Raw genomic sequence first — 25,347 nt, forward strand, 5'->3', positions numbered from 1 at the left:
CAATCAAACTGCATTGGGAAACTTGGCCAAAGGAGCCAAATCACTGCTCTAGATGAGGACGTCCCTTAAACACAGAAATTACTAGAACCAGGACTGAGAACACTCTGAGCAGTGGGATTCATTTACTAAGATTAATTATCAGTTAGTGCTGACTTGAAGATTTCAACACTGGTTGCCTAATAACTCTGCTTTTAATGGAAACAGCAGAAAACAGCTGTCATGTCAGCAAATGTAGCCTATCTGTCCTTTCTTAATTTAAATAATTAATGGTCTCCCCCTAAGGGAGAGTCCAGTGGAGGAGAAACCCAAGGGAAACTTAGCTTCTCTTCAGTCCCACTTCTGGATAATTAGCGCTTTCTCCCATGTCCGACTGATTGAGAAATCCAGCTGCTCCCTGAGGACTGGGGTTTCCGATCTGGTGTCCCAGTTACTCAGGAAAAGTTGCTGTCAGATCCTCCATTTGACTCAGGTGGATTACATTGTCTGCTTTTGCCAGAATGATTAATTATGTTTTCAAGTTAATTGTGAAGTTAGCCAGGCAAATACTGTGTGCCCTCTGTGATATAAATGAGGAACTCTTCTTTAGATATGAGCCAATAATTGTATTTTTAAAATGTGGGGCACTTGTTAGCTGTAACTGTTTATCTCATGCTGTCTTGTTTAGTGTATAGGATTTTCTTTTCAATTTGGTTGTGGCTTCCTAAATTTCCTGTGCTAACTCCAAGGCTCTCCTCCCCTTCGCTCACCCCTGCCGGTGAGACTCGCCTGGTGCCAGTGCGGAGAGCAGTCTAACCAGTGTTTCCTACTGGTTTTTCTCCACTTTGGGGGGAGTTCATCACATACATCATATTTAATCCCTTCCTTTACTGGTTTTAGTCCAGTTCTGCTTTTAAAAAAAGTTTTTAAAAGTCACTTTTTAGCTTTGTAACTCTTGACCACTTATCTTTAAAAAAAAGGGGGGGGGGGTTTGTAAGACAGAAAAAACACAAAACCCCCAGTGTCTGGAAGTGTTCTTTAGAAGCCCTTAAGAAGGTCTTTTCTTTCTTCCTAATTAAACATATTTTGCTTTAAACAATAGCATTCAATATAAATAAGAATATTCTTATTCTTATTCAGCTTTGCTCACATAAAAGAGGGTTTTTTATTGCTATTTTCATTACATAAAAGCTGTTCTATATCTTGAGCTAAATGCCTCTTTATGAGCTAGCTTACATAACACAGTCTTTTGAACACAATTCTTTTGAAATGCATGCAGTTCCTGGACAACTACTGTATCCGGTATCACAGGCAGGCCCGTGTTTGGGGACCAATAAGTACTAGACAGTTGTTTCTTAATTTCTATTGAACTGTTTCCTAGTCACATTTATAAAAATGAGACCTTTTCTAGTATCTGAATGTATGAGAGTGTCATTTGGAGTGTCTGCAGGGTGTGCAAAGACTAATTAATGAAGGTACTTTCAGATAACTTCAAGCACTAAAAGAAAGAAAACAGGATGGTATGATAGAGTGGCGTCAGGGAGTTGGCACCACCTTAGATGGGGAAGTTTTAGCGATGGCCTCTGAAGAAGGGACATGTGAGTGCAGACCAGAATAATGACAAAAGTGAGTCAGAGATCTGGGGGCTGTTTCGAACAAAGGCACTAAGGCCAGTAGGAACTTGGCAGGGACTGAAGAATGTGACTGGAGCCTGCGAGGGAGTGGTAGCTTAGAGGTTAGGGAGGTGGGCAAGTAGGCCCTCTCCCCCGTAGTGTGTGGGTCGTGGTTCCAACTTGGGAATTCATTCTAACCACAGTTAGGATGTTAAGCAGAGAAGTAATGTCTGATTTTCCAAAGCGCTTGTAGGCTGCCTTGTGGAGAGTGGTTCAGTTGTCAGTAATTCTGGAGACACCGTGAACTTTGTGCTTAGCTGCTTGGGAGGAGTACCGTATTTTTCGGACCATAAGACGCACCAGTTTTTAGAGAAGGGAAATGAAGAAAAAAAGATTCTGAAACAAATAGTGTCCTAAAATATTTTATGTGCGTTAAAACCCAACATCACAGTCATAAACACATGTAATCAACCCTGTAAAGTAAACAGCAGCATTTAGAACCATTTTAGAGCCAGGCAAGCACACAGAGACCACACAGAGCCGGGCAAGTAAAAAAACTTTTTTTTTAAAGTATATGTGTAGGCTATATTTGGACCATAAGACGCAGGGACTTTTTCCCCCCCCACTTCTGGGGGGAAAAAAGTGCGTCTTATGGTCCGAAAAATGCGGTAAATAACAAGCCTGCCAACTTGGGAATTTTCTAGTTGTCTCCCAGGAGCTCCCACTTTTAAACCAGCTTATCTATTGATAAATTTCTAAGTATAAGAGGATTGCCTGCCTTTGGTGAGAAAACCTCATGCCCCCTGTGAATTCCTCTCTGTGGTTTCAGGAAGGCAGGCAGACCAGCGACTCCAGGAGCCCTCCCTGGCTCTCGCTTTAGGTTCTGAGATGGAAGTTCGGCTGCGTGTCTAAGGGTGGACCTGAGAAGGAAGGATTTGGGATGGAATTAGGGAGGAACCACTCCCTGCTTCCTGCTGATAAAATTGTCTGGACTGTTTCTTCCCAGGGAGCCCTGCTCTAATGTCCTCCAGTAGAGATTTTAGATGACACGTAGCCATGAGAATGTAGGGCTCAGTTATCACAGTGTTTTGGTGAGTCCAGAACATTTCTGAACTGGCTGTGTGCAGGACACTGGTAGGCCTTTGACACTGGATGATAGGCACAGGGTTTCTACCTTCACCAAGTATCAAAACTAAAAACTTTCCTTATTTTTCAGCTTACTCTCTAAACCAGATGTAAGGGGGGGGGGAGACACAGACTAATCATGTTTTACTCATTGCCATATTAAAATTAATAGCCAGATTTCAAGGACACCAAAGGAGATCAGCTTAGCTTACGCCTTATTTAAGAGTCATTTACCTTTATCAGAATATGCAGTGTGCGTGTTGATTAGTATACACTGAGTGGCCAGATTATTATGATCTCTGAAAGTATAATAATCTGTGTGTGCGCACACGCACGCGAGAGAGAGAGAGAGAGAGAGAGAGAGAGAGAGAGAGAGAGAGAGAGAGAGATGAGAATGAGAATGAGAGGCCTGATGCATGAATTTGTGCATGGGTGGGTTCCGGCCAGCCTGACGGGGGGGTGGGGGGGGGGCATGGGTGGTTGGCTGACCTGCCTGCTGGTCGAACTCCTGGTCGAGGGGACAATTTGCATATTATCCTTTTATTATATAGGATATACACTAAGTGGCCAGATTATTATGCGTTCAGAGATCATAATCTGGCTACTCGGTGTTTTGATAATGTCACAAAAGCATTTAATTCATAAAAGCTTATTTGCTTAAATTTCTGTCATATATTCACAGAAATTATGAGATTGCCTAAATGCTAATTAAAGGAACATTTTCCAGTCTCAATACCCTCAGTTTCTTCATCTGTTAGAGTGATGAGGTTTTTGTAAAATATTAGAATTACAAATTTTTGCCTTGATAATGCCAATGCATTCTTAGTTGTCACTTTCTTTTACAGGGAAATCCTCGTTGACAATTCAGTTTGTTGAAGGCCAATTTGTTGACTCCTACGACCCAACCATAGAGAACAGTAAGTATTGTTTTCAAGGATTTATAAACTGAGAAGCCTGCCTTTTGCATACAAACAGCCGTTTTGTGTTTGGAGGCTTTGATGGAATGATATTCAGTTAGACTTATAGATCACGAACTAGGGTCCATAAAATGCTTCCAAAAACTTGACCCACTTTACAGTGAGTGATTTTTTTTATCTCACATCCAGACCCTGCCATCTAAAAATTGTTACTCATCTCCATAGGAATCAGATTCTGTATCAGAACCCCGTGTGCTAGATTCCGCTTTAGGAAGATGAAGAGACAACTTCTTTTTTCCCTTTTTCTTCCTCTTAACAGTAGCCCTCTTTAGGGGTTCTAAGCTAGAGAAGAAAGATGCAAACACCATGAGTTCCTTGTCTTACTCTTATGGAAGCCCAAGCTGCCCGACCCTTCCAGTCCTGGCTACTTAAGGAAGGAAGTCTGGGAGAAGCGAGCCAGCTGTTCGGGGTAGGACAGAGCAGTCGCAGCATTAGAACACACCTGTCAGGCCATGTGCAGCAAAAGCATTGAAGACTAGAGCCAGCCATGACCTTTACCTGGTCCAGTTTCAATCCATGGTTTCAGAATCTCCCTGAAGGATTTAGGACCCTGAGCCAAATCTTAACTCTGGGGATCACAGAGGAGAATCTGAAGCTTGTTTGAAGGTGCTTGTTAAAAGCTAGTCTGGTTTCAGGCCATCTTTGAACCCAGCTTGCCTGGAATCAGTCTTCTCAGATGGTTGACAGCAGTGCTTACCTGGGATTTGTCACTAGGAACTTGCAGATTTAAACATGGGATCCAAAAAAACCTGATTGGCACATTAGACAGGCAGCCTACCTAATAGCCAGGCTCTCCAGCTTTAACAGCTTGATTCGTAGACTTCACCTGACCAAAGCTTGCAAGAGAGACTTAAAAAGAGGCTCTCAACAAGGGTTGACAAATTTGGACCAAATTGCCTATGAGCTAAGAATAGTTTTTACATCCTATCTAATAAAAGAGTAATATGCAAATTAACAATCACTCTGCTACACCCACCAGCCAATCAGGAGAAAATATGCAAATAAACCCAACAAAGATGACTACGGCCACAGAGAGCAGGAGGAAGGCTTAAATTTCCTCGGCAGTGGAGAAAGCCAAGCTTTCCTCCTGCCCTTGCCAGCCTAGGCCTCCACTCCAGGCTACAAAGTTTCAATGATAGAAGATACATAAATCCAAACCGAAATGGTGGCAGCCACGGAGCTGGAAAGAGTGGGAGACTTGGGTTGCCCCCGGCAATGGAGGAAGCCAAGCTTTTCGCACACACTAGCCAGCCCAGGCCTCTGCTTAAAGCTACAAAGTTTCAATTATAGAAGATACATAAGTTCCAACAGAAATGACTGCCACCACAGAGCAAGCAGAAGGCTTGGCTCTGATCAAGGCTACAAAGTTTCAATTGTAGAAGATAAATAAACCCCAGATACCAGGGCCTCTGCTTGGGTCCCCGGGGTGTGTGGCTGGCCTGCAGACCACCACAAGCCCCTTGCCCAGGCCACCCCACACCCCAAGGGAACCCCACCCTGATCTGGACACCGTTCAGGGCAAACCAGCTGGTCCCCACCCATGCACCAGGCCTCTATCGTATCTAATAAAATAGTAATATACAGATTGACCATCACTCCAACACACAAGATGGCTGCCCCCATGTGGTCCACGGTCCTGCTCCCATGTGGACACAAGATGACCAGCAGGGGAGGACAATTGAGAAGAACCAGACCTGCAAGGGAGGGCAGTTGGGGGCAATCAAGCCTGCAGGGAGGGCAGTTAGGGATGACAAAGCTGGCAGAGGGAAGTTGGGAGTGACCAGGTCTGCAGGGAAGGGCAATTGAGAGGGACCCAGGCCTGTAGGGGAGAGCAGTTGGGGGGAACCAGGCCTGCAGGGGAGGGCAGTTAGAGGTGACCAGGCTGGTAGAGGAGAGAAGTTAGGGGCAAACAGGCTGGCAGGGGAGCAGTTTAGCATCAATCAGGCTGATAGGGAGTCGTTAGGGGGTGATCAGGTTGGCAGGCAGAAGCGGTTAGGGGCAATCAGGAAGGCAGGCAGGCTAGCAGTGACGTGTGAAAATATACAATTAGGAATTCAAATTTCAGCAAGCATAAGTAAAGTTTTATTGAAACACAGCCATTCTCACTCAGGTACGTACTCTGGCTGCTGTTTCTCTGCAACAGCAGAGTGGATGGAAAGTTGCAGCAGAGACCATATGGCTCACAGAGCCTAAAATATTTACTGTTTGGCCCTTTCCAGGAAGTTTGCTGACCTCTGGCTTAAAATACCCAGCTGTCCTTTGTCCCGTAAGCTGGTAGCAGGGAAGGAAGCGTGTTGGTTGTTAAACTAACTGGGAAGTCACGTGTTTGGAAGTAAGCTCTGCCTTATCTGGAGAGAGGAGTCCTGGTGGCATCCTGTTGATTTCTTTGGCTGTTGCGGAATAGTGTGCCATGTGAGATTAATTTGAATGTTGAATGAACAAGTCCAGTTCTCTCTCCATTGGAACCGGAACACAAGAAAACCATGTTCTTGGCCTTGATATTTGCTCTCCATAGCAATTTAGAATGTGGTGTCCTTAAAAAGATAAAGCTCGTTTGAGAATTTTATCCATAGAATAATAGAAGGTAGTTTTCATGGTAAGCTCTGCTTATAAAGTGATTTTTATAATTGTGTATCTTTGTGCCATTTAAGATTCAGTGGGAAGGAAAATCAAGGTGTTAACTATAAATGCATTTTCTTTATGTGTAAGTAATGGATCAGCAAAAGTCCAACTTCCTTACCTTGATATTGTCTCAGAAATAGAATAAAAGGACCCTACTTTGAAGGCTGTCAACATCATCGTGCTTTTAATGTTTTCCTATCTAATACTTGGTGTTTAATAAAACTTTTATTTATTTGAAGTCTTTAGGCAAGAGCAGAAATTAGTATCAATATATGAATCCCTTAAAAGTTCGTGAGCGTGCCCGGCAAGCCAGTGTGGCTCTGTGGCTGAGCATCGACCTATGAACCAGGAAGTCATGGTTTGATTTTTTTGGTCAGGGCACATGCCTGGTTTACAGACTCCATCCCCAGTGTGGGGCGTGCAGGAGGCAACTGATCATGATTTTCTCTCATCATTGATGTTTCTATCTCACTCTCCCTTTCCTCTCAGAAATCAATAAAAATGTATTTTTTAAAAACATTCATGAACATATTCAGATACCTAATTCTAATTCCCATGCTTCTCACAGTAACACAGAACAGAAACCCTCCTCAACTTCCCCTACTATTCAGTAGAAAAACATTGCTCAGTGATAATAAGGGATTGGAGAGGAATGGATGGTCGTCATAAACTTGTTGCGAGCTACATAAATAGATGGTTTTGTGGTTCTAAAAAACACAGTGAATCTGGAAATGATTCAGTAATTATTTTGCACTTAACTCTAATATAGAACAGGGTGTTTGTAGCAAACATTCAGTGTTGACACATTTATAGGCAATATCACTGCAGAAGCAAAAAGTCTGGGACTTTTAAAACATAGAAGAAAACATCGATAAAACCACATATTTTTGTGTTTGGGGAAATGTTTACATCAATATACTGCCTGTGCAAATGTACTTTATGTACCTCTGTGCTAATCTGACAAGTCATAAACTAGATTGACATGAGGACATGGAGGAATAGCACCAAGTCACAGCTCTGCCATCCCAAAGTGGGAATCAGTTTAGCAAGCCTTGCGTGATGGGCAGGCTGCCCAGTGGGGTGTGGGTTAACAAGAGTTCACCTTGCACGTTAGTAACTCAGACCTTACTTTGTGAACACCTGATCTAAAGTCTTCAGGCTGGCTCTTGTTTATTAGATTTTACTAGTAAGTAGCTATTTGCCTGTTCAGAGATGTTTTAGGGTTTTAAACTAGAAATTAGATTAATTTCTCCAGGGATTAAAAAGGGGAGAATGGTTTCAAGGAAAGTGGTGTCGGAAAGCCAGCTTCCCTCTGCTCCACAAGGCGGTGGAAGAGTTTGCTCCCGGTCTGTGCGCTGGCAGGCGGTCTCAGGATGCTTCCCTTTTTCTGTGGTGACAGCAGGAGGCACTTCTCCCAGGCAGATGGAAGATCTGCATTTCATCTCACCGCTTTGTGTGGGAGGGTTTACATCCTTTTTAGGTGCAAGGATATGCTAAACGTTTGTTAATATTTTATTTCTTTTCTGTCCTATGTTCAGTTCCATTTCCTGCCTTTTTACTCCTACCTCCCAGCCAGTACTTTCCAGTCTCTGTGGCCGAATCTTCCCGTGTTTGTGACCTGGCAGCTCAGGGAGCCCCTGAGTGTGCAGGTCGGGCTCAGGCTCTCTCTGCCCTTGCTGTCCAGTGGTCTTCCCCTCGAGAATTTGCCCATCTCACCGTACCCGCCCAGCCTCTCCCCTGATCTCCAGGGCTTTCTACTGAGCTCCCTCAGTCCCTTGGGTATTTGAATGGGCTTCTCAGACTGAGCATGCCTACCCCTGCCCCTCTGCCCCCTCCTCTGCTGTTCCCTGGGCCTGTCCCGAAGGCTTTTCTGTGTCGGTTCAGGGCCACTTATGCCTCCAGTTGCTCAGGCCAGAAATTGGAGTCTTCCTGCCTGCCTGTTCTTCACACCCTGTCACTGGTATTGGAAAGTCCTCTTGGTTCTACCTTTGAAGTATATCCGGAATTCCACATGTCTCACACCTCCATCTCTGCCCCCTGGTCACTCTATTGTGGGCTCCCACCCATGTCCCTTGTCCATTTTTCTATTCATAACCTAAGCAGAGTGATCCTTTTAAAATATGAATCCTATGGCCTCCTGCCCTTCCCCTACCTGAGTGCCTGCCCACCATTCTCAGCCTCAGTTGCACTGACTTTTTTTTTTTTAATCTTCACCTGAAGACATGCAGAGAGAGAGAGAGAGAGAGAGAGAGAGAGAGAGAGAGAGAGAGAGAGCGCGCGCGCGCGCACGCGCCAGAGACATTGATGTAAGAGAAACACCAATCGGTTGCCTTAGCTCCAGCCAGGATCCAACCAGCAACCCTCCAGTGCACATTAGAATGCTCAGCCAGCTGGCCGGCTGCACTGGCGCTTGCTTTTCTCACTGAGCCTCTCCTCGCCGCTGCACCTCCTGGTGCTGCTCCCAGAGCAGACACCTGACAGCAGGCCTGTGCCCGGCCTCCTTCCTTCATGGTGTCAGCTCTGAGGTGAGGGCCGCAGGAGCTCCAGCACCGAGTGGCCAGAATAATCGGTACTCGAGAAGTAGTTCTGGAGTGAGCGAATGGTCTTTAGTTTAGATAATTTTCCCATAATAGTTATACTTTATAACCACAATTACTTAGTTCTAACTAAAGGTTGCTATTTTATTGCTCACCGACGTTTCTTCTAGAATTTTCATCAAGTCTGAAATGTGTTGATCTTAGGTGAGGTGTGGAAGGCAGGTCTTCCCCGTGGTGCCTCGTGGCTGCCCCTTGGTCCACAGTGAGGGAACGCACAGTTGATGCACTGTGCACCCCAAGTTCAGAGAGGTTGCAGTGTGAGAAAAAAAATACAGTAGAACTTTTTCTTAGAATTCTTTCTTTAAGTGATAATTTCCAGAAAGGGCACGAGAATGCTCTCAAGTGTGCAATTGCTGAGTAGTGCGGTCTGGCATTAGGAGAGCCTGATGCTGGAGTGGTCCTCCCCGATTGTTGCTCCGCTCCTCTCCCTGTCACTTACAGTTTCTCTCCTAGCTGTCAGCGTCTGTCTTTCCCTGCTGGCATGGGGTAGTCTGCTGGCAGCTCTGACCAAGTCCAGCGGGCAGCCAGGAGATGGAGACTCCTCGTGAGCCAAGAAGGCTGGGATGGGGCACAGGAACCTTTTCCATTTGGTTGTCAGGGTTCCAGGTGGTTCTTTGTAATCGTCAGTTGTTATTAATAGTCTTTCCTCTTTTGTCTGTATTTGCTTGAAATTTCTCTCCTTGAAATTCTGAATTAACTTTTCCAGAAGTTATTTGAGTCTGATTTCTCCCTCCTTGGTAGGGAAAAGAAGTTGTGACAAATTGCTTGGATCCTAAGCTAAGTGAGAATGAAGGCTTCACATAGAACATCTGTTCCAATGTGTGTTACCTGTCAGTAAGATTGGAGCTTTTTTACATTCCGGGAGTACCATTTCAGTTAATATTAGCTCTTTATGCTCTGACACCAGACTTCCTATAAGTTAGTGAAAAGGCTTGTGCTTTTGGTTTATTCTTGTCATCAAGCTTTATGTAATATATTTCACTTTTTCACAAGAAAAAGTACTGTCCACAGAGCATTCAAATTTTTTTACTGGATATGAACTATTGCCTGATTTCAGTTTCTTTGAAAAAGTCCAAGGTTTGCCCAGTCTGGATTTCTGTCAGTGGGCAGTGTTTTTAAGCTACGTAACGGGAGTAGAGGAGAATCTGTACACTCCGAGATTTGTCCTTTTTGTTTTATGGAACCTTTTTAGGAGATTATTAGGGACTCTGCTTACTTGGCTGTATTGTTCAAGCTTTAAGCGATCTAAAGTTAATTGTTTAGCTAACCAATATTTAATTTCCCTTTCCCCCTATAGCTTTCACAAAATTGATCACAGTAAATGGACAAGAATATCATCTTCAACTTGTAGACACAGCTGGGCAAGTAAGTATCTCTCGTCTCTTTCTCTCCCTCGGTGCTGGCCCAGGCACTGACTACACAGCAGCAAGTCCAGGAACTTCAGCCAGCTACTGAGTCTTCCTTAAGTCACTTGTAGCTGTTTTTTCAAGTAATTAACTTGGTTTCCTACTTTAGAATTGTTTTAAATATATTCATAGCATTGAGAAGGTTAATGCTTACTACAGGAGAGGCGCCTGTTTTCTAAACTTAATGCAGACTCACGTCAGTGCTTTTTCTCCCTTTGTGATGAGTGATCCCTCCATTAAGAACAAAAGTAAGTCTTCCCGGGGAAAGGCATGAGAGGTACAGAGCAAACCAGCCGGCTCATAAATTGATTATATGATTACAAGTTTGATTTGCTGGACAGAGGTAATTGCTGGGTTAAGTAATTTTAATAAAAACCCGATCTTTTCACAGGTTAATATGGGAACTGGATCTCCAGGGGAACTGACTAGAAGCAAAGGGTGGAAGAAATTAAGAGAACTTGAAGGGAACAAAGAAGCCCCTTTTTGTCGGCTTCACCTCCCTATTGCCATGGCACCCAGGCCAGCCTGTATAGAAGCCATTCTGTTAGCTGGCTTTATTACAGTTCACTGGCGGGTGGGAGGGAGGAGGAGCCGAAATATTGGATTCAGTAAGCCAAGGATGGCTCTGCTCTAAGAAAGCCACGAGGTTTTTATTGTTGGATTCTAACTCCTCACCTTGCATCTTAAGAATGACAAAGGACTGCCTGGCAGGAGGGGGTGTGTGGTGCAATCTAGTCTGCCCAGTGGTTCGTGGAGGCTTTTCCCTGGAACCTGGAGAAGTTGGGGTCGTCCTGTCTTGTTTGGAATCAACTGCCTCTGCTTTATGCTTTGATGTGAACATAGAAGGAAAGCGTAGCCCCAAGTGAGGCAAGAAAGTATCTCATTTCAGCACTGGAGGAACCCTGGAGTTTCAGTTCTGAAGCTTCAAATAAGTTGAACATGTGTGTCCCAGAGCTGTGACATGTGATTGTCATTCCCCTGCACACTCTGCCTGCGGTGGAATGATTGGCTCGCATCTCAGACCTCGTGGTTTTCTTAGAGCAGAGCCATCCTCGGCTTATTGTCCTGGGGCAGAAGGGTCTGGGAGCTGCTGGAAAGGAAGCAAGAGAAGTCGCCAGAAGGGAGTGTGGCACAGGGGCGCAGCCTGTCCTGTAAACTAATGTAGAGGAGACTCGGGTGGGGCCTGGTGTGGGTTTCTTAGGGTTTTTATCTCTTACAGTTAAAGTGACTATAATTTATTGCCTAAAATAAAACACCGTTAAGAGTGAAGGGCACAGATGTAATTATGCTGGGACAGCAGGTGTACCAGAGTTCTGAGCAAAGAAGAATGCCACACTGTTTATAGTGGAGTGGGCATTATCAGGATTTCAGTTTGCCTTTATACCTTTTTTAAAAAAAATATATTTTATTGATTTTTTGCAGAGAGGAAGGGAAAGAGATACAGAGTAGAGAGAAACATCCATGAGAGTCATTAATCAGCTGCCTCTTGCACGCCCCCTACTGGGATGTGCCTGCAACCAAGGTATATGCCCTTGACCGGAATCGAACCGGGACCTTTCAGTCCACAGGCCAACGCTCTATCCACTGAGCCAAACCGGTTTCGGCTATACCTTTTTTTTTTTTTTTTTTTTAATCCTCACCCAAGGATATGGGGTTTTTTTGTTTTGTTTTTTAAGAGTGGGAAGAGGGCGGGGGGGCGGGGGGTAATGTGAGAAACAAACATCGACTGGTTGCCTCCTGTGCCTGCCCTGACCAGGGATCGAACCCTCAATCTTTGTTGCAAAGGATAACACTAAGCAACTGAGCCACCTGGCCAGGGCTGTCTATATCCCTGTTTTGGATTTTCATCTAAGCTCATGGGAATTGGGGCTGAGGTGTAAATTGATCAGTCACATCCCGGTAGCATTCCTGTGGCAACACCCCTCATTGTCAGCCAGGAACACCAGCACTTCCTGGTGCTTTGGAGTGTGGGTTCTACAGTCCCAGTGCCTGGTTCCAGCCCTCGCTGTCCCTACCAGTGGCCTTGAGAAAGTCAGTGAGCTTTTCTGTGTAAGATGGCAGTGATTGTGGTGCGTGCCTTCACAGCATCGCTGTGTGGTTGGAGAGGATTTGGTCCTATTTGTGGATCTGTGATGCTTCTGAGGCCAGACCATGGCCTCACATTGCAACTCAGTGGACATTAACAACTGGGATAGAGAAATGCATGTCTCCTGCTTGGAGAAGAGCTGTCCTTGAAAGCATTTGCCTGGAGAGATCATTTCTCATATTGACTCTCTTGGCCACCGTGGGAGGTGTGTTTCTCTGAGGTTCTTGTTTTGCTCTAAAGCAAAAATGTACACTTGGCCATCACACTCCTGTAACTGTCTTAATGATAGAGCTTTATAGAAATGACCCCAAAAGGAACCCATCTCTGTGAGGGAGTGAGGGAGAGGCCAGAGCAAGGTCCATTTCCAGCTCTGCTTGTCTTGCTGTTTCGGGTTCTGTTATACTGCCACATAAGAATATTTAGAGTATTTTCGCAAAAAAAAAATATATCCAAATTTAGCTACTTGGAATATTTTGTTCTCACTGCAGCTAACAGTTCTTAAAGGCTGTATTCATGACTAGGAGACTAGGAAATAAAATACTATGCTAGTATTACCACTCATGATGGTGTGACATGGACATTACCTGCTGCGGCCCCCCCTGGTTCTGTAAAACTGGATGGGGTAACAGGTCACTCGGGCTTATTCTGGGGTTAGACTAGGAGGAGGGAAAGGTGAGTGGGGGGCAAATTCTTTAAAAGTAACCTAGTCAGCTTGTTCACTAGCTTGGGCTTTTTAGGAGGAAAAATAATTACACATAGTAAATTGCTGCATAGCAATACCTGACAGCAGTTGCTGTCTATGGTAGTTTGTTTTATAGCTGATGTCATTGTCCAGCGAGGGATGATGGTGAACATAGTTAAATACAAATGGATTATTTTTAGTTTGCATGAAATATTTTGTTTTGGTCTAATTTCAGTAGATTTAATGACAAGTGAATCCATGACAGTAAGATTTATAATGTCAAATTCCTCTTCAAAAAACAAATTAAGTGTATTTTTTTTAAATAGTAATAAGTGCACCTGTTATATTGGGTAGAAATAAAGCAACACAAAAAGGCAAATAGTAAGGCTTAAGTCTTTCCCACTCTACTAGCTACCTTAAATTTACCCCTAACCGCAGTCCTGTTACCAGTTTCTAGTAATTGCTTCCAAGAAATTTTATCACCAACATTCAAGTATAGTTTTAAGGTTTTTATTTGTTTGTTTGTTTTTATCTCAAAAAGTAACATCGATCTATGTCTCCATCTTGGAGATCATCCCGTATCAGAACATGCAGCCTCTCTCTTTTCCCGGGGCTGCACAGTGTCCTGTTATTTGGGCTGTGTCATCATTTAACTCTTGGTCCACAAGGGGTTGTTTCCAGGCTCTCCCACCATTAGTGCTCCGTTATACACCGCTGTTTTCGACAGATGGTGTGCGTGTAAGAACATGCCTGGTGTGGGATTGTGGGCCATAGGGTCATGGTTTATATTCTCACCAGCAGTGAGTCACTAACACAGTGTGTTACCAAATTTTTTATATCTATCCATCTGCTAATTGAAAATTATAAGTAACTGTCATTTTAATTAGTGTTTATGAAGGGGTCTTCATGATTTAAAGAAAATTAGTAATTTGTACATGAACTGAGTGGCAAGGTTTTGGTTTCCATTTAAATTCTCTGGTCTAGCCGAAACCGGTTTGGCTCAGTGGTAGAGCATCGGTCTACAGACTGAAAGGTCCTGGGTTTGATTCCGGTCCAGGGCATGTACATTGGTTGCGGGCACATCCCCAGTAGGGGGTGTGCAAGAGGCAGCTGATCGATGTTTCTCTCATCGACGTTTCTAGCTCTCTATCTCTCTCCCTTCCTCTCCGTAAAATATCAATAAAATATATTAATAAATAAATAAATAGATTCTCTGGTCTACCATGCATAGTTTCAATTTTCATCTTTAAGTCTGATTCCTCTGGAATACATGTTTGCTGAGGTGTGAGTTAGACATAAGTTTAGCCATTTACCCCAGATGGCTCCACATTTGTTCCCTATGTGCTACTTTGTATCCTTACTGATTTGAATGCCAACATTATCATTTACCTAACTCCCATATCTGTTGGCTCCATTCATGAGCCAGCACTGCGCTATTTTAATTACTGAAGCTCTACGGATCCCACCCACCTGCCTCCGCAGTTGGTTTTCTTTGTCAGGAAGCATGCTTTTTGCCCTGGCCCACGTGACTCAGTGGTTAGAGTGTGGGCCCAAGCACCAGGGGGACTCAGGTTCCAATCCCTGGCTCTGGCTAGAGCATGTGTGGGAGGTAACCTATTGATGTGTCTCTCCTACGTCATTGTTCCTACCTTTCTCCTCCCCTTTCCCATCCACTCTTTCTAAAAATAAATGGAGAAAATATTCTCAGGTGAGGATTAACAACAACAAAAGTATGCTTTTTGTCCAGCGTCATTTATTTATAATATATTAATTTATATTAATTTATTAGTTTATATATTAATTTAGGGTAATTATATAATTTAGGTTTAATCAGTAGATATCCTTACAATTCTGCTTATTCTTGTTAAAGACAGCCATACTCGCTGTTCTATTTATTTAAATCATTTATCTCAGGAGTATTTTAAGATTTTCTTTAAATGAAGCATATATTTTGTTTCCTTCAGTTTACCCTTGGAATTTTGTTCTTTTTGGTTACTGCTGCAGCAGAAGGTCTTGTTCTTCCATTAAACTTTCTAACTAGTTGATGCTTGCACCAACTTAAATAGGAATACTCTTTTTTTTCTTTTTCTTTTTTTACTTCTTTCTTCAGAGGAAACATAATTTGAACTTTGAGCCACTGTAGCTAAGCTGGTGACTAAAATCGTTTGGAATTTTGTTTTTAATCTGGGTAGAAAGATCTGTCATTCCATTAACAATTTGTTTTTAAAAATCAACACTAAGCCCAGCTGGAGCGTTGGGTTGGTTGAGCATTGTCCCATGTACTAAGAGGTCACTGGTTTGATGCCTAGTCTGGGCGCATGCATGCGCAGGTTATGGGCTCGACCCCCAGAACAGGGTGTTATAGGAGGCAGCTGATCTATGTTTCTCTCCCGCACTCTTCCTTCCTCTCTCTCTAAAATCAATAAAAACATTTTTTAAAGCAACATAAATTCAACTTAATAAAAGTACTAATAAGGAAAACAAAGGTTTTATTTTGCATAAGTAGTAAGCTCTGTGATGTAGAAATGCTATTTTCTGATTAATGGCCACTATTTTTTATGTTGGAGAGTTGTAGGACAACTAAATTTTTCTCTTTTTTTTTTCTTCTTTTTTTTTTTAATCAATCTTTATTGTTCATATTATTACAAAGGTTCCTCATTTCTTCCCCCTTCCACCAGGTTCCCACCCCATCCTCCGCCCCTTCCCCCACCCCCCATCGTCCTCATCCATAGGTGCACAGTTTATGTTCAGTCTCTTCCTCCCTCCCTTCCCCCCCCCAGAACAGTCAGTCCACTCCCCTCCCATATCACCAACTCTACTACAATGAATCGCTATTATTGTTAATCAGGTTTTTCAATCTCCTTTTTTTTTTTTTTTAATTAATAAACTTTTACACTTCTAAGAATAAATTTTAAAATCTAATAATTTTAAACCTTATTTTTTTCTGCCCTGGGAATTGAGAGCAAACTTGTTTACCTTTAAACTTGCCCTTAGGCTATCAGAAGGTGTAGCCATTCAAGTATAAATGGACACGTTGTTTAAACATAGCTGCTTGTTGGAATTGGATTACCTGTTCTGGGTGGGAAGGCCTTGTCATTCCCTTTCTCCATTAGAATTAAGGTGTTAGCTTTAAAACCTCTTTTTGGCAAGACACTTTACCATAGGGCAGAAATTCAAGGTTGTCATGGACACTAGTTGTAACCATACTATGGAATTGCAAACTTTACAGAGACAGTTACTTGATATAATAGTGACTTGCCTTGGTTTTTCTCTAATAGTGCTTAGTATGTGTGGTATGTGGACAGTTCTGTTTCAACTGAGAGTGACATGTTGGTCCCGGGCAGAGGTATGCACTGATGACATTAGCCTCTCTGTGCTTTGGTGATTCCGGATCTAAAGCAGTCTCATAACGCCTCCTCTAAAACTGGGTGCTAGTACCCTGTTGCACAGTGTGTACCTTTGTCCCTAAAGCTGCTCAGTAAATAACTCATTCCATCCTCAAATGTGTGGGTACTCACTCTATAGTTTCTCCATTCTCTTCTCCTCCTCTCTGTCACCCAGCCAGCATGCCTGGTCATGATTTATGGGGCCCTCTCATAGTGGACCCATGCCAGAGGAAGTTGCAGCCTCAACCCAATGCCCAGCCTCCTCACCCTTGGGCTGTGAGCACTGAAGGGGGCTGTACAGTATAGAAAGCAGAGTGCTCCCCAGCTGATGGCACTGATGGAACGAGCATGCATCTGCTCCAGGAGCAGAAGCTCATAACCATGGAGCCTGTTTCAAAACCCAGTGACCAGTGCTCAGACCACTGTGACCATGCAGAAAACAGGGCAAGTGGCAAAATAACCATTTCATGTAGGAAAGTACAGATGTGTGGAATAAACCAGTAACACTTGTGACTTTTCTCTGAGGTCTAAGAGATTCTGGACTTTCCATCCATAAAAGAGAACACAAACCAGCCATCTTTTCATGCCTTACATCCTCTTCTCCCAAGATTTACGGGAGTCATTTTTTAATATTGGCTTAAAGCACATAATCACCCCAGACCAGTTTTAAATAAATCTTGAGTGTATGGACTGTGTTTCTAGAATAATATTGTAATCCACATTTTGTTTACTTTGATTTCTTTGACCAGGAAATATGTGAAGGACTTTGGGTGAAGATTGCTTGTTATGCCAAGTGTAATCCTTTTTCTTCCACAGGATGAATATTCCATCTTTCCCCAGACATACTCCATAGATATTAATGGTTATATTCTCGTGTATTCTGTGACATCGATCAAAAGGTAAGACTCAGCTCCTTCCTTGCTTGAGTTGATTTGCTATGCAGAGATAGCAGTAATCCTTATAGAGGATTATGCTGGAATTGGTAGTAGCAGTTAGACTTAGTTATTAAGCTAAATGTTTTTGGAACAAACAGGTTGTTAAAGGAAAAACAATATCCTGATAGTTGTTCTAGATAGATAGTGACTGAACACAGTCTGAGCTTATCTGCCAGTTTAAATTGATTACTTTTCCTGTGTTTTCATCATGTAAATGTGGAACATGGGCTGACTGCTGTGGCCCTCTAGCTAAGGAATATTCTACAAATGTTTATTCAGAGATTATGTGGTTTGTCAGCTCAGTGTTAGACTTTTCCCATTAAATGTCAGACCTGTTTCATTTTGAATGTTCTCAATTGGGGTACTGAGTGTCAAATACATGTACATGTGAAATATTAGTAGGAAAAAGAAAGGAATTCTTTGTGTTCTGTTTATTTTATTAAAATGGTGAGTCTGCCGAAACTGGTTTGGCTCAGTGGTAGAGCGTCGTCTGCGGACTGAAAGGTCCCAGGTTCAATTCCGGTCAAGGGCATGTACCTTGGTTGTGGGCACATCCCCGGTAGGGAGTGTGCAAGAGGCAGCTGGTCAATGTTTCTTTCTCATTGACATTTCTAGCTCTCTATCTCTCTCCCTTCCTCTCTGTAAAAAAAAATCAATAAAAAATATATTAAAATAAAAAAATAAAATGGTGAGTCTGACATTTTCTGTTTCTCATTAAAACATTTTAAACCTGAACACTAAATTGGATGTCTGCTGGTTTGGCTCAGTGGATAAAGCGTTGGCCTGCAGACTGAAGGGTCCCAGATTCATTTCCAGTCAAGGACACATGCCTGGGTTGCGGGCTTAATCACTAGTGGGGGGCAAACAGGAGGCAGCCAATCAATGATTCTCTCTCATCATTGATGTTTCTATCTCTCCTCCCTTTCTCTCTGAAATCAATAAAAGAAGTATTTTAAAAATTTTAAGTTGGATGTCTGACTTCATGTTTTTCCTTTTATAGTTTTGAGGTGATTAAAGTTATTCATGGCAAGTTGTTGGACATGGTGGGGAAAGTGCAGTAAGTAGGAACGTTTCTCTCTCGTTAGATTCACTCTTTTCTAATAGCTCCTTCTGGACAAACTGACTTTGCTTTTCTTATGTTAACAGAATACCTATTATGTTGGTTGGGAATAAGAAAGACCTGCATATGGAAAGGTATGTAGCTTCTAATAATTGCTGATTCATAGAATTGAGTCTGAGATATTTAGTTCTGGAAGTCAGGGTTTTGTTGTTCGCCAGTGAGGTGCACAGTGCTGCTTTGGAGAAGCCAACTCACCTGCCTTGGAAATGTTTCCTGGATAAGGGGGAGAGCAAACACTGTAGAAAATTATCTTCATCTCTTCTACCATTTGTGTAAAGCGGACACTAAAAAGACAAAGCGCATTCATTTATTCAACAAATTATTTTTTGAGGCAGGGTGAGGATTAGAGCAGTGGCCCCACCCTCTAGATTTTGATTCTGGTGGCAGAAGACGCAGGCTGGATGCCAGCAGCCTGTGTGTAGCATAGCCAGGGCCCTTTGGGGGTTGCCCTGTCCTCGGGCACGTGCAGCTCTCTAAGATGTTGGGGTGTTGGGAAATGCCTTCTGTGAGCTGTGAGGGCTGCCGGAGCGTGAGTGCTCCCACAAGACAGTGTCTGATGTTCCCCGGCTCGGGTGGGAGTGATGCATGGTCATGATTTATGGGGGGCCCTTCCCTGTGGGCCTTTCATAGTGGACCCATGCCAGAGGAAGTTGCAGCCTCAAACCAATGCCCAGCCTCCTCACCCTTGGGCTGTGAGCACTGAAGGGGGCTGTACAGTATAGAAAGCAGAATGCTCCCCAGCTGATGGCACTGATGGAACAGAGCATGCATCTGCTCCAGGAGCAGAAGCTCATAACCATGAAGCCTGTTTCAAAACCCAGGTAGATGTGTTATATAAAGAGCAATGCTCTTTAATGAGAGTTTTTTATCCTTTAGGGTGATCAGTTATGAAGAAGGGAAGGCGTTAGCAGAATCTTGGAATGCAGCTTTTTTGGAATCTTCTGCTAAAGAGAACCAAGTAGGTATTTTTTAAAACTCACTTTGCACTGCATCCAATCAGACCAGGCCTGTGTTCCTCTAGCTCAGCACTCCTGTGAATCCTGACCCTCCCACCATTCCTCCCACCAGGCTTTGGGTTACCTCAGGGGGACACCGTCTGTTTTATTTCAGCCAGTGTTCAACCTCGTTGGGCTGGAATGTTTGTAGGATAAACAGAAATTGATTGTAAAGGAAATACTACCTTTGTGAACATGCATTATTGAGTTTGTTTTATACTAAAGGCTGCTGCAGAGGTCAGTCTGGACTCGCCTGGTGGGGAGAGGCGGCCGTGTGCATGACCCAGTGTAGTAGACTCAGGTCTGCTTGAGGAGAGACAGATGTTCTGGATGAGTCTGTGCACCTAAGTTCCTCACGTCCAAGGCATTTTTGGCTAGTTGGCAACTTACTTCCAAATGGGATGGGAGGATGGACAGAGAAAAAGAACAAATACATACAGCAAAGATGTTAACATTTGCTGAGTCCAGACAGTGAGGCTAGGTACAGCTCTTTCTGTTGTTCTGTATAATTGAAAAGTTGTGAGGTGGGAGTGAAGTTGAATGGTTGGCCTCAAGCTATGTTCAATTCTGTTTGCTGACTTCACTGTGCTTGCTTCTCTTCGGTGAGAATCTGAGGACTTAAAGCAGTTGTTCTGTCTGACGTTAGAGTAAGGAGGCATCAGCAGAGTGTGGACTATTCATGACATTGTTCACTGTATTGCTCTTCTTGTGTATCTGGAAGTTGCTGTTCCTTCTAGCAACCTCAGGAGTGTAAATGCCTCGTGGAGCCTACCTTCAGCGGTTAGCAGGATTGCTGGTGAGGGGCATTGGCTCAGGTTAATTTACGTTTCTGAGAGTATAATAACTTGAATGTTAGCTTAACGAGTGTTACTTGGTCTCAGGGTACAAGGCCTTTTCTCCAGTTTATGTTGCACTTTACGGTAGCTGAAGGGTTAAATGTGGTTCTAAATAGGTTTGCCCATTCATCTTTCTGTTCCTGTAGAATAGGGGTGTCGAACTCAATCAGAGAAGGGGCCAAAATCTAAAATCTAGCCTAAATCACGGGCCGAATGGTTTACTGAACAGTCATAAACTGTCATTGTGATGGAAACGCAGCGGAGTGCAGTGATGACAGCGCGGTGCGGGCCACATTGCAAGGCCTGGCGGGGCGGATTTGGCCCGCGGGCCTTGTGTTTGACACATGTGCTGTAGAAGGTGGCTTACTGCTTCCGAAGACCCAGCTGAAAGGTGAAGGTGCTGCCGATATGGGCAGGCAAGCGCTGAGTCAGGTGTTCCACGGCTCACTGTCTGGGCTGCTCTCACCATCACCGTCAGGCCTGACGTGAACCCTCTAGAGCAGTGGTTCTCGGCCCTTTAACACGGCTCCTCACGTTGTGGTGACCCCAATCATAAAATTATCTTCATTGCTTCTTCATAACTGGAATGTTGCTACTGTTATGAATCGTAATGTAAATATCTGTGTTTTCCAATGGTCTTAAGCTCTACAGCAGACCCATAGGTTGAGAGCTGCTAGCGGGATCGCCTAAGACCATCAGAAAACCAGATATTTACATTATGATTCATAACAGTAGAAAATTACAGTTAGGAAGTAGCAATGAAAATAATGTGATGGTTGGGGATCACAACATGAGGAACTGGTAGTGGAAGTTGCTGCGTCTGTGAGATGCTGCATTTAACTGTAATGGAGTCCAGGCCGTTTGCAGTTGGTTTATTACCATGGAGGCCTTTCGGCTGTTGTTCAGCAATTTAATGAGAGAGAGTATTTTCTGCTGAGACTGGTTTGGCTCAGTGAATAGAGCGTTGGCCTGTGGAATGAAGGGTCCCGGGTTCGATTCCGGTCAAGAGCATGTACCTTGGTTGCAGGCACATCCCCAGTGGGGGGCGTGCAGGAGGCAGCTGATCGATGACTCTCTCTCATTGATGTTTCTAACTCTATCTCTCTCCCTTCCTCTCTGTAAAAAATCAATAAAATATTTTTTTTTAAAAAAGAGAGAGAGAGAATATTTTCTAACAATCAGACCACATGGATTGTTTAGTTGTAAGATTTATCTAGAAAGCCCAGTCCCGGGCACACTATTTTCTTGGTAAGAGTGTGGTGAGTATAATTCCAAACATTTTTCTGTGCATTATTTTCAGAATAAAAAATAACTTGTTTGTATAACCATGGGACATGAAAGGATTAGTAATGAGGAAGAGGGACAGTTGCTGAACCAGTGACTCAGTGAGACAGGAGGGCTAGGCCTGGGCTGGCTTTGGCTTATACCAGGAGTCCTGCTTCCTCCCAGTGGGAGAGAGAGGACCAGAGGAGGTGAGCCAGATTCAGGGGTAGGTTGAGTCCATGGAGAGAGTACATGGTGGCCTCTCTGAATGCCGGTTCTGTTTTCCTGGTGAAATATAAAACTGGGTGGCCAAGGAATGGGGAGGCTTTAGAAATTCAGGTGAAAGGGAAGACACGGAACCTTCATCTGAGGGAATGACTGGACGAGGGAAATGAGCTGGGCTGCTGAGTGGCACCGAGGGTGCACTGCATTCAGAGTCTGGAGGTGACAGCTGTCGCAGTGTGTTCCCAGGTTGCATTGGGGCTATTGGCAAAGAGGGAATTCACGTCCATGATGGTGGACCGTGGAATCTGCTGGCCCCAGGAGGAAAGCGAACAAGAAATGGTTAAGGGACAGGGAGAAGGTGGTCAGAGCGGGGAGGCAGGTCCCTGTGGGACCCAGGATTGCTGAGGTGAACTATTATTGAAAGTGGAAAGGAAGGTGAGGTGGTGGGAGACTTGACATTGTGGTGACAAGATCTAGGACTGCCCCGAGGCTTTGGAGAGCAAGGGTGCTCTTTCCTCATCACGGTGAGCACACGTACAGGACAGTGAGCACGCTTACAGGACGGGGCCTGGCGGTCCGGACGCTGTGCAGCCTAAGGGAGGGTTTCCTGTCCAAAGTGGCAGTGCTCCTGGGAGGAGGCCAGGGTACTGGGTCTGCAGACAGAGAAGGAAGGGGAAGTGGCTCCGAAGAATCACGTTCAATGGTGAAAAATACTGTCTCATGGCATAAGAGTCAGCACAGAGGCGTGGGGGAGTGGGCGGAAGGCAGGTTCGGAGGAAGGGCAGTGAGAGGAGTTTGCCCGCCCGAGGCCCCGGGGTGCGGGGAGGGAGCCTGGCCCTGGGAGGAGTGTCTGAGGGAAGGGCAGCCCTCGGGGGAGCAGAAGGAGGGGCTGGAGCGGACAGCTCCCTGTGGTGGCCTGTGGAGCAGGGTCAGCAGCCTGAGAGGAGACTAGCTCTGGTCTCCGGGGCCTGGGGTGACCTTGGCCGCCATGCCTGTGCCTGCAGCTGGGGGGCGGATGGTGGCCTTCTCCAGTCCTGGCAGCCGCCGTGAGAGTGTGTCTCAGGCTTCCGCTGTAAAGCCAGCTCAGTCACGTTTTCTTCCTTCCTCAGACTGCTGTGGATGTCTTCAGGAGGATAATTTTGGAGGCAGAAAAAATTGATGGGGCCGCTTCACAAGGAAAGTCTTCCTGCTCGGTGATGTAATCCACTGCAGGACCGAGGCCCCCAGACCCATCCTGCCTGGAGAGCAAACTGCCCGTCATCCTCGAAGATAAACTCCGCTTCGTTTTCCTCTGTTAACCTGGGAGATTTGTTTGGGTCAGAGCCTTTCCCACCTCCCCCTTCAGATTATGTTGAACTCTGACTGTCCTGAGTTCACGTCCACTTTCAAATTTTAAGCAATCATATTTTCAATTTATATATTGTATTTCTTAATAATATTATGACCAAGAATTTTATCGGCATTAATTTTTAAGTGTAGTTTGATGTTTAAAATAATGTAATCATCAAAGATGCATATTGTTACACTACTATTAACTAGGCTTCCATATATCAGTGTTTATTTCATTGTGTTAAATGTATACTTGTAAATAAAATAGCTGCAAACCTTAATCCCTCGTGCTACTTAGTGTGGCTTTTACAGAAGAAAACCTTGTCCAGTGAGGGCTTCTTCCTGGCCCCAGGAAGGTTCGGGCTGGATTCCAGGAAATGGGGGGGGGGGGCGAGGGGGGACATGGCCACAGGTGGCCAGTGGGGCCCTCGGATCACCGGCAGGCCCACTGGATGGCAGTGGCAGGGGGTAGACTGCCAGCATTGGGGAGGGAACTCTGCTCACTAAAGCCCAGTGGCCCTGGGGTCTGTGAGGGAGGCACTCCCAATATGGCTGTTCTCTCCACCATCCCGGCCTTTACTGGAGGGCTTCCTGTAGGGGGTGCTGTGGCAATTACTTGGCAAAGCCTTCTCACCCTCCTGCTTATCTCAGCTGCAGAAGGAAAGATGTTAGAGACACTGTCCTTCCTTTAAAAAAAAATATTGATTTCAGAGAGAAACATCAGTGATGAGAGAGAATCATCGATTGGCTGCCTCCTGCATGCCCCCAAGGGGGTATCAAGCCTGCAACCCAGGCATGTGCCCTTGACCAGAATCGAACCTGGGACCCTTCAGTATGCAAGCCAGCGCTCTATCCACTGAGCCAAACTGGCTAGGGCTATTGTCCTTCCTTATGCTTAGCTTGATATCCATGGCATACGGGATCTGATTTACTTTAAGTAATTTTTATTTTTCATTTACGGTTGATACAAATTATTATGGTGATTCCAGGTGTCCACCCAGTGACTGACCATTACATAACTTACTAAGTGATCACCCGCCCGGTAACTCTCGCACCCCTCTGTCACCACACAGGTTTATTAGAATACTATTGGCTCTAGTCCTGATGTACTTTACGTCCCATGCAGACAGCATCTGACTTAGAGCATAGATTTGCCTAAAACCATCCCAATCCTCCGGTAGTTTAAAGGATGGGGACTATTGCCCAATAAGGGGGGGGGGGGGCTTCCTGAACCTACTCTAGGCCCAGCCCACACCTGCCGGCTCTGCAGGCACAGCTGGAGCAGAGCGAGGTCTGCTGTGGCAGCTCCTGCTTGCTCACTGGAGTCAGTTCCAGTCCAGTGTGTGTTAAATGCTGCCCCATCCCAGTTAAATTGCACAGGGCCATTTCTATCATTAGGAAATGGTACCACTAATAAAATGTATTTTTGCTTTGTGACTAATTTTTTAATGAAAATTTTTTAGAATATGCCATTTTGGATCTTTTAAATATTTGTCTCGTCATTCCAGGATGAAATTTGAGCTTTAAGAGACTTCCACCAAATACTTTTTAAATAAAATAAATTTTGACAATATGGTATCATGACTTGTTAACAGGGCTGTTCGTAGGCCTGGAGTTAGACTCGGTGCTCAGGGTGTGGCCCACGTTAACTCCGGGCCGGGTCCCTGCCAGCCTTCTCGGCAGCTGTCTGTGGGCGTGCACCTCGATGGCACATGCACCTGGAAACAGTTTACTGCACGGGGAGGCCTACAGGGCTGGTCTGGGCAGCAGCGTGATGCCCTGTATATGTACTGTTCACAGTTTTCTGAGCACCTACTATGTGCTGGACACTTCTAAGTGCCATAAACAACAGAAATCTGAACCCTTGTAGAGCTTGCATCTGACCTCAGACCTGGGGACATGGGAGCAGGTTCCTCCCTGACCCTGCGCAACTACGCCCACTGTTGGGTCCGAGCCCCTCTCCTAGGACGACCTCAACAGAGAAGACATGAGAAGTCGTAGGTATATAAGACTGTCTTCATTGTAGCCAAGTAGCCATTAGACAACATACAATAGTTCTTCAAAGGAGTCACACATGAGCCATACCAAGCAGCCGCTGTACACATAGCAGCCAGACCTAAAAGCAGCCTCCATAGGAGCTATACAAACAGCCTGACCAAGCAGCCAGGCACCGG

At 44.6% G+C, this 25,347-nt stretch overlaps 1 protein-coding gene, 1 non-coding gene and 1 pseudogene across 4 annotated transcripts in view; all 3 read left to right on the plus strand.

Annotated features, from left to right (window-relative positions):
• Nucleotides 1–23,454, plus strand: part of RHEB (Ras homolog, mTORC1 binding) — a 41,104-nt gene extending 17,650 nt beyond the window's left edge. Inside the window, exons 2-9 of one of the 3 annotated variants that reach the window (XM_036412714.2) lie at nucleotides 3,560–3,631; nucleotides 9,652–9,740; nucleotides 10,208–10,275; nucleotides 17,287–17,369; nucleotides 18,406–18,462; nucleotides 18,552–18,599; nucleotides 19,402–19,483; nucleotides 22,954–23,454. In XM_036412714.2, the coding sequence (XP_036268607.1) occupies nucleotides 9,698–9,740; nucleotides 10,208–10,275; nucleotides 17,287–17,369; nucleotides 18,406–18,462; nucleotides 18,552–18,599; nucleotides 19,402–19,483; nucleotides 22,954–23,046 (474 nt within the window). In that variant the 5' untranslated portion in view covers nucleotides 3,560–3,631; nucleotides 9,652–9,697 and the 3' untranslated portion in view covers nucleotides 23,047–23,454. The remainder of the gene's footprint in view (nucleotides 1–3,559; nucleotides 3,632–9,651; nucleotides 9,741–10,207; nucleotides 10,276–17,286; nucleotides 17,370–18,405; nucleotides 18,463–18,551; nucleotides 18,600–19,401; nucleotides 19,484–22,953) is intronic. The other 2 variants (XM_036412713.1, XM_045572402.1) reach the window with 2 other exon arrangements.
• Nucleotides 16,653–16,773, plus strand: LOC118704815 (annotated as a pseudogene).
• LOC118704814 lies at nucleotides 19,109–19,244 on the plus strand. The gene has a single exon (XR_004983524.1). It is a non-coding gene; the product is annotated as a small nucleolar RNA SNORA42/SNORA80 family (small nucleolar RNA).
• Nucleotides 23,455–25,347: the final 1,893 nt, after the last annotated feature.

The sequence above is a fragment of the Pipistrellus kuhlii genome, unplaced genomic scaffold (assembly GCF_014108245.1).
Source record: "Pipistrellus kuhlii isolate mPipKuh1 unplaced genomic scaffold, mPipKuh1.p scaffold_m20_p_47, whole genome shotgun sequence".
Taxonomy (NCBI): Eukaryota; Metazoa; Chordata; class Mammalia; order Chiroptera; family Vespertilionidae; genus Pipistrellus; species Pipistrellus kuhlii.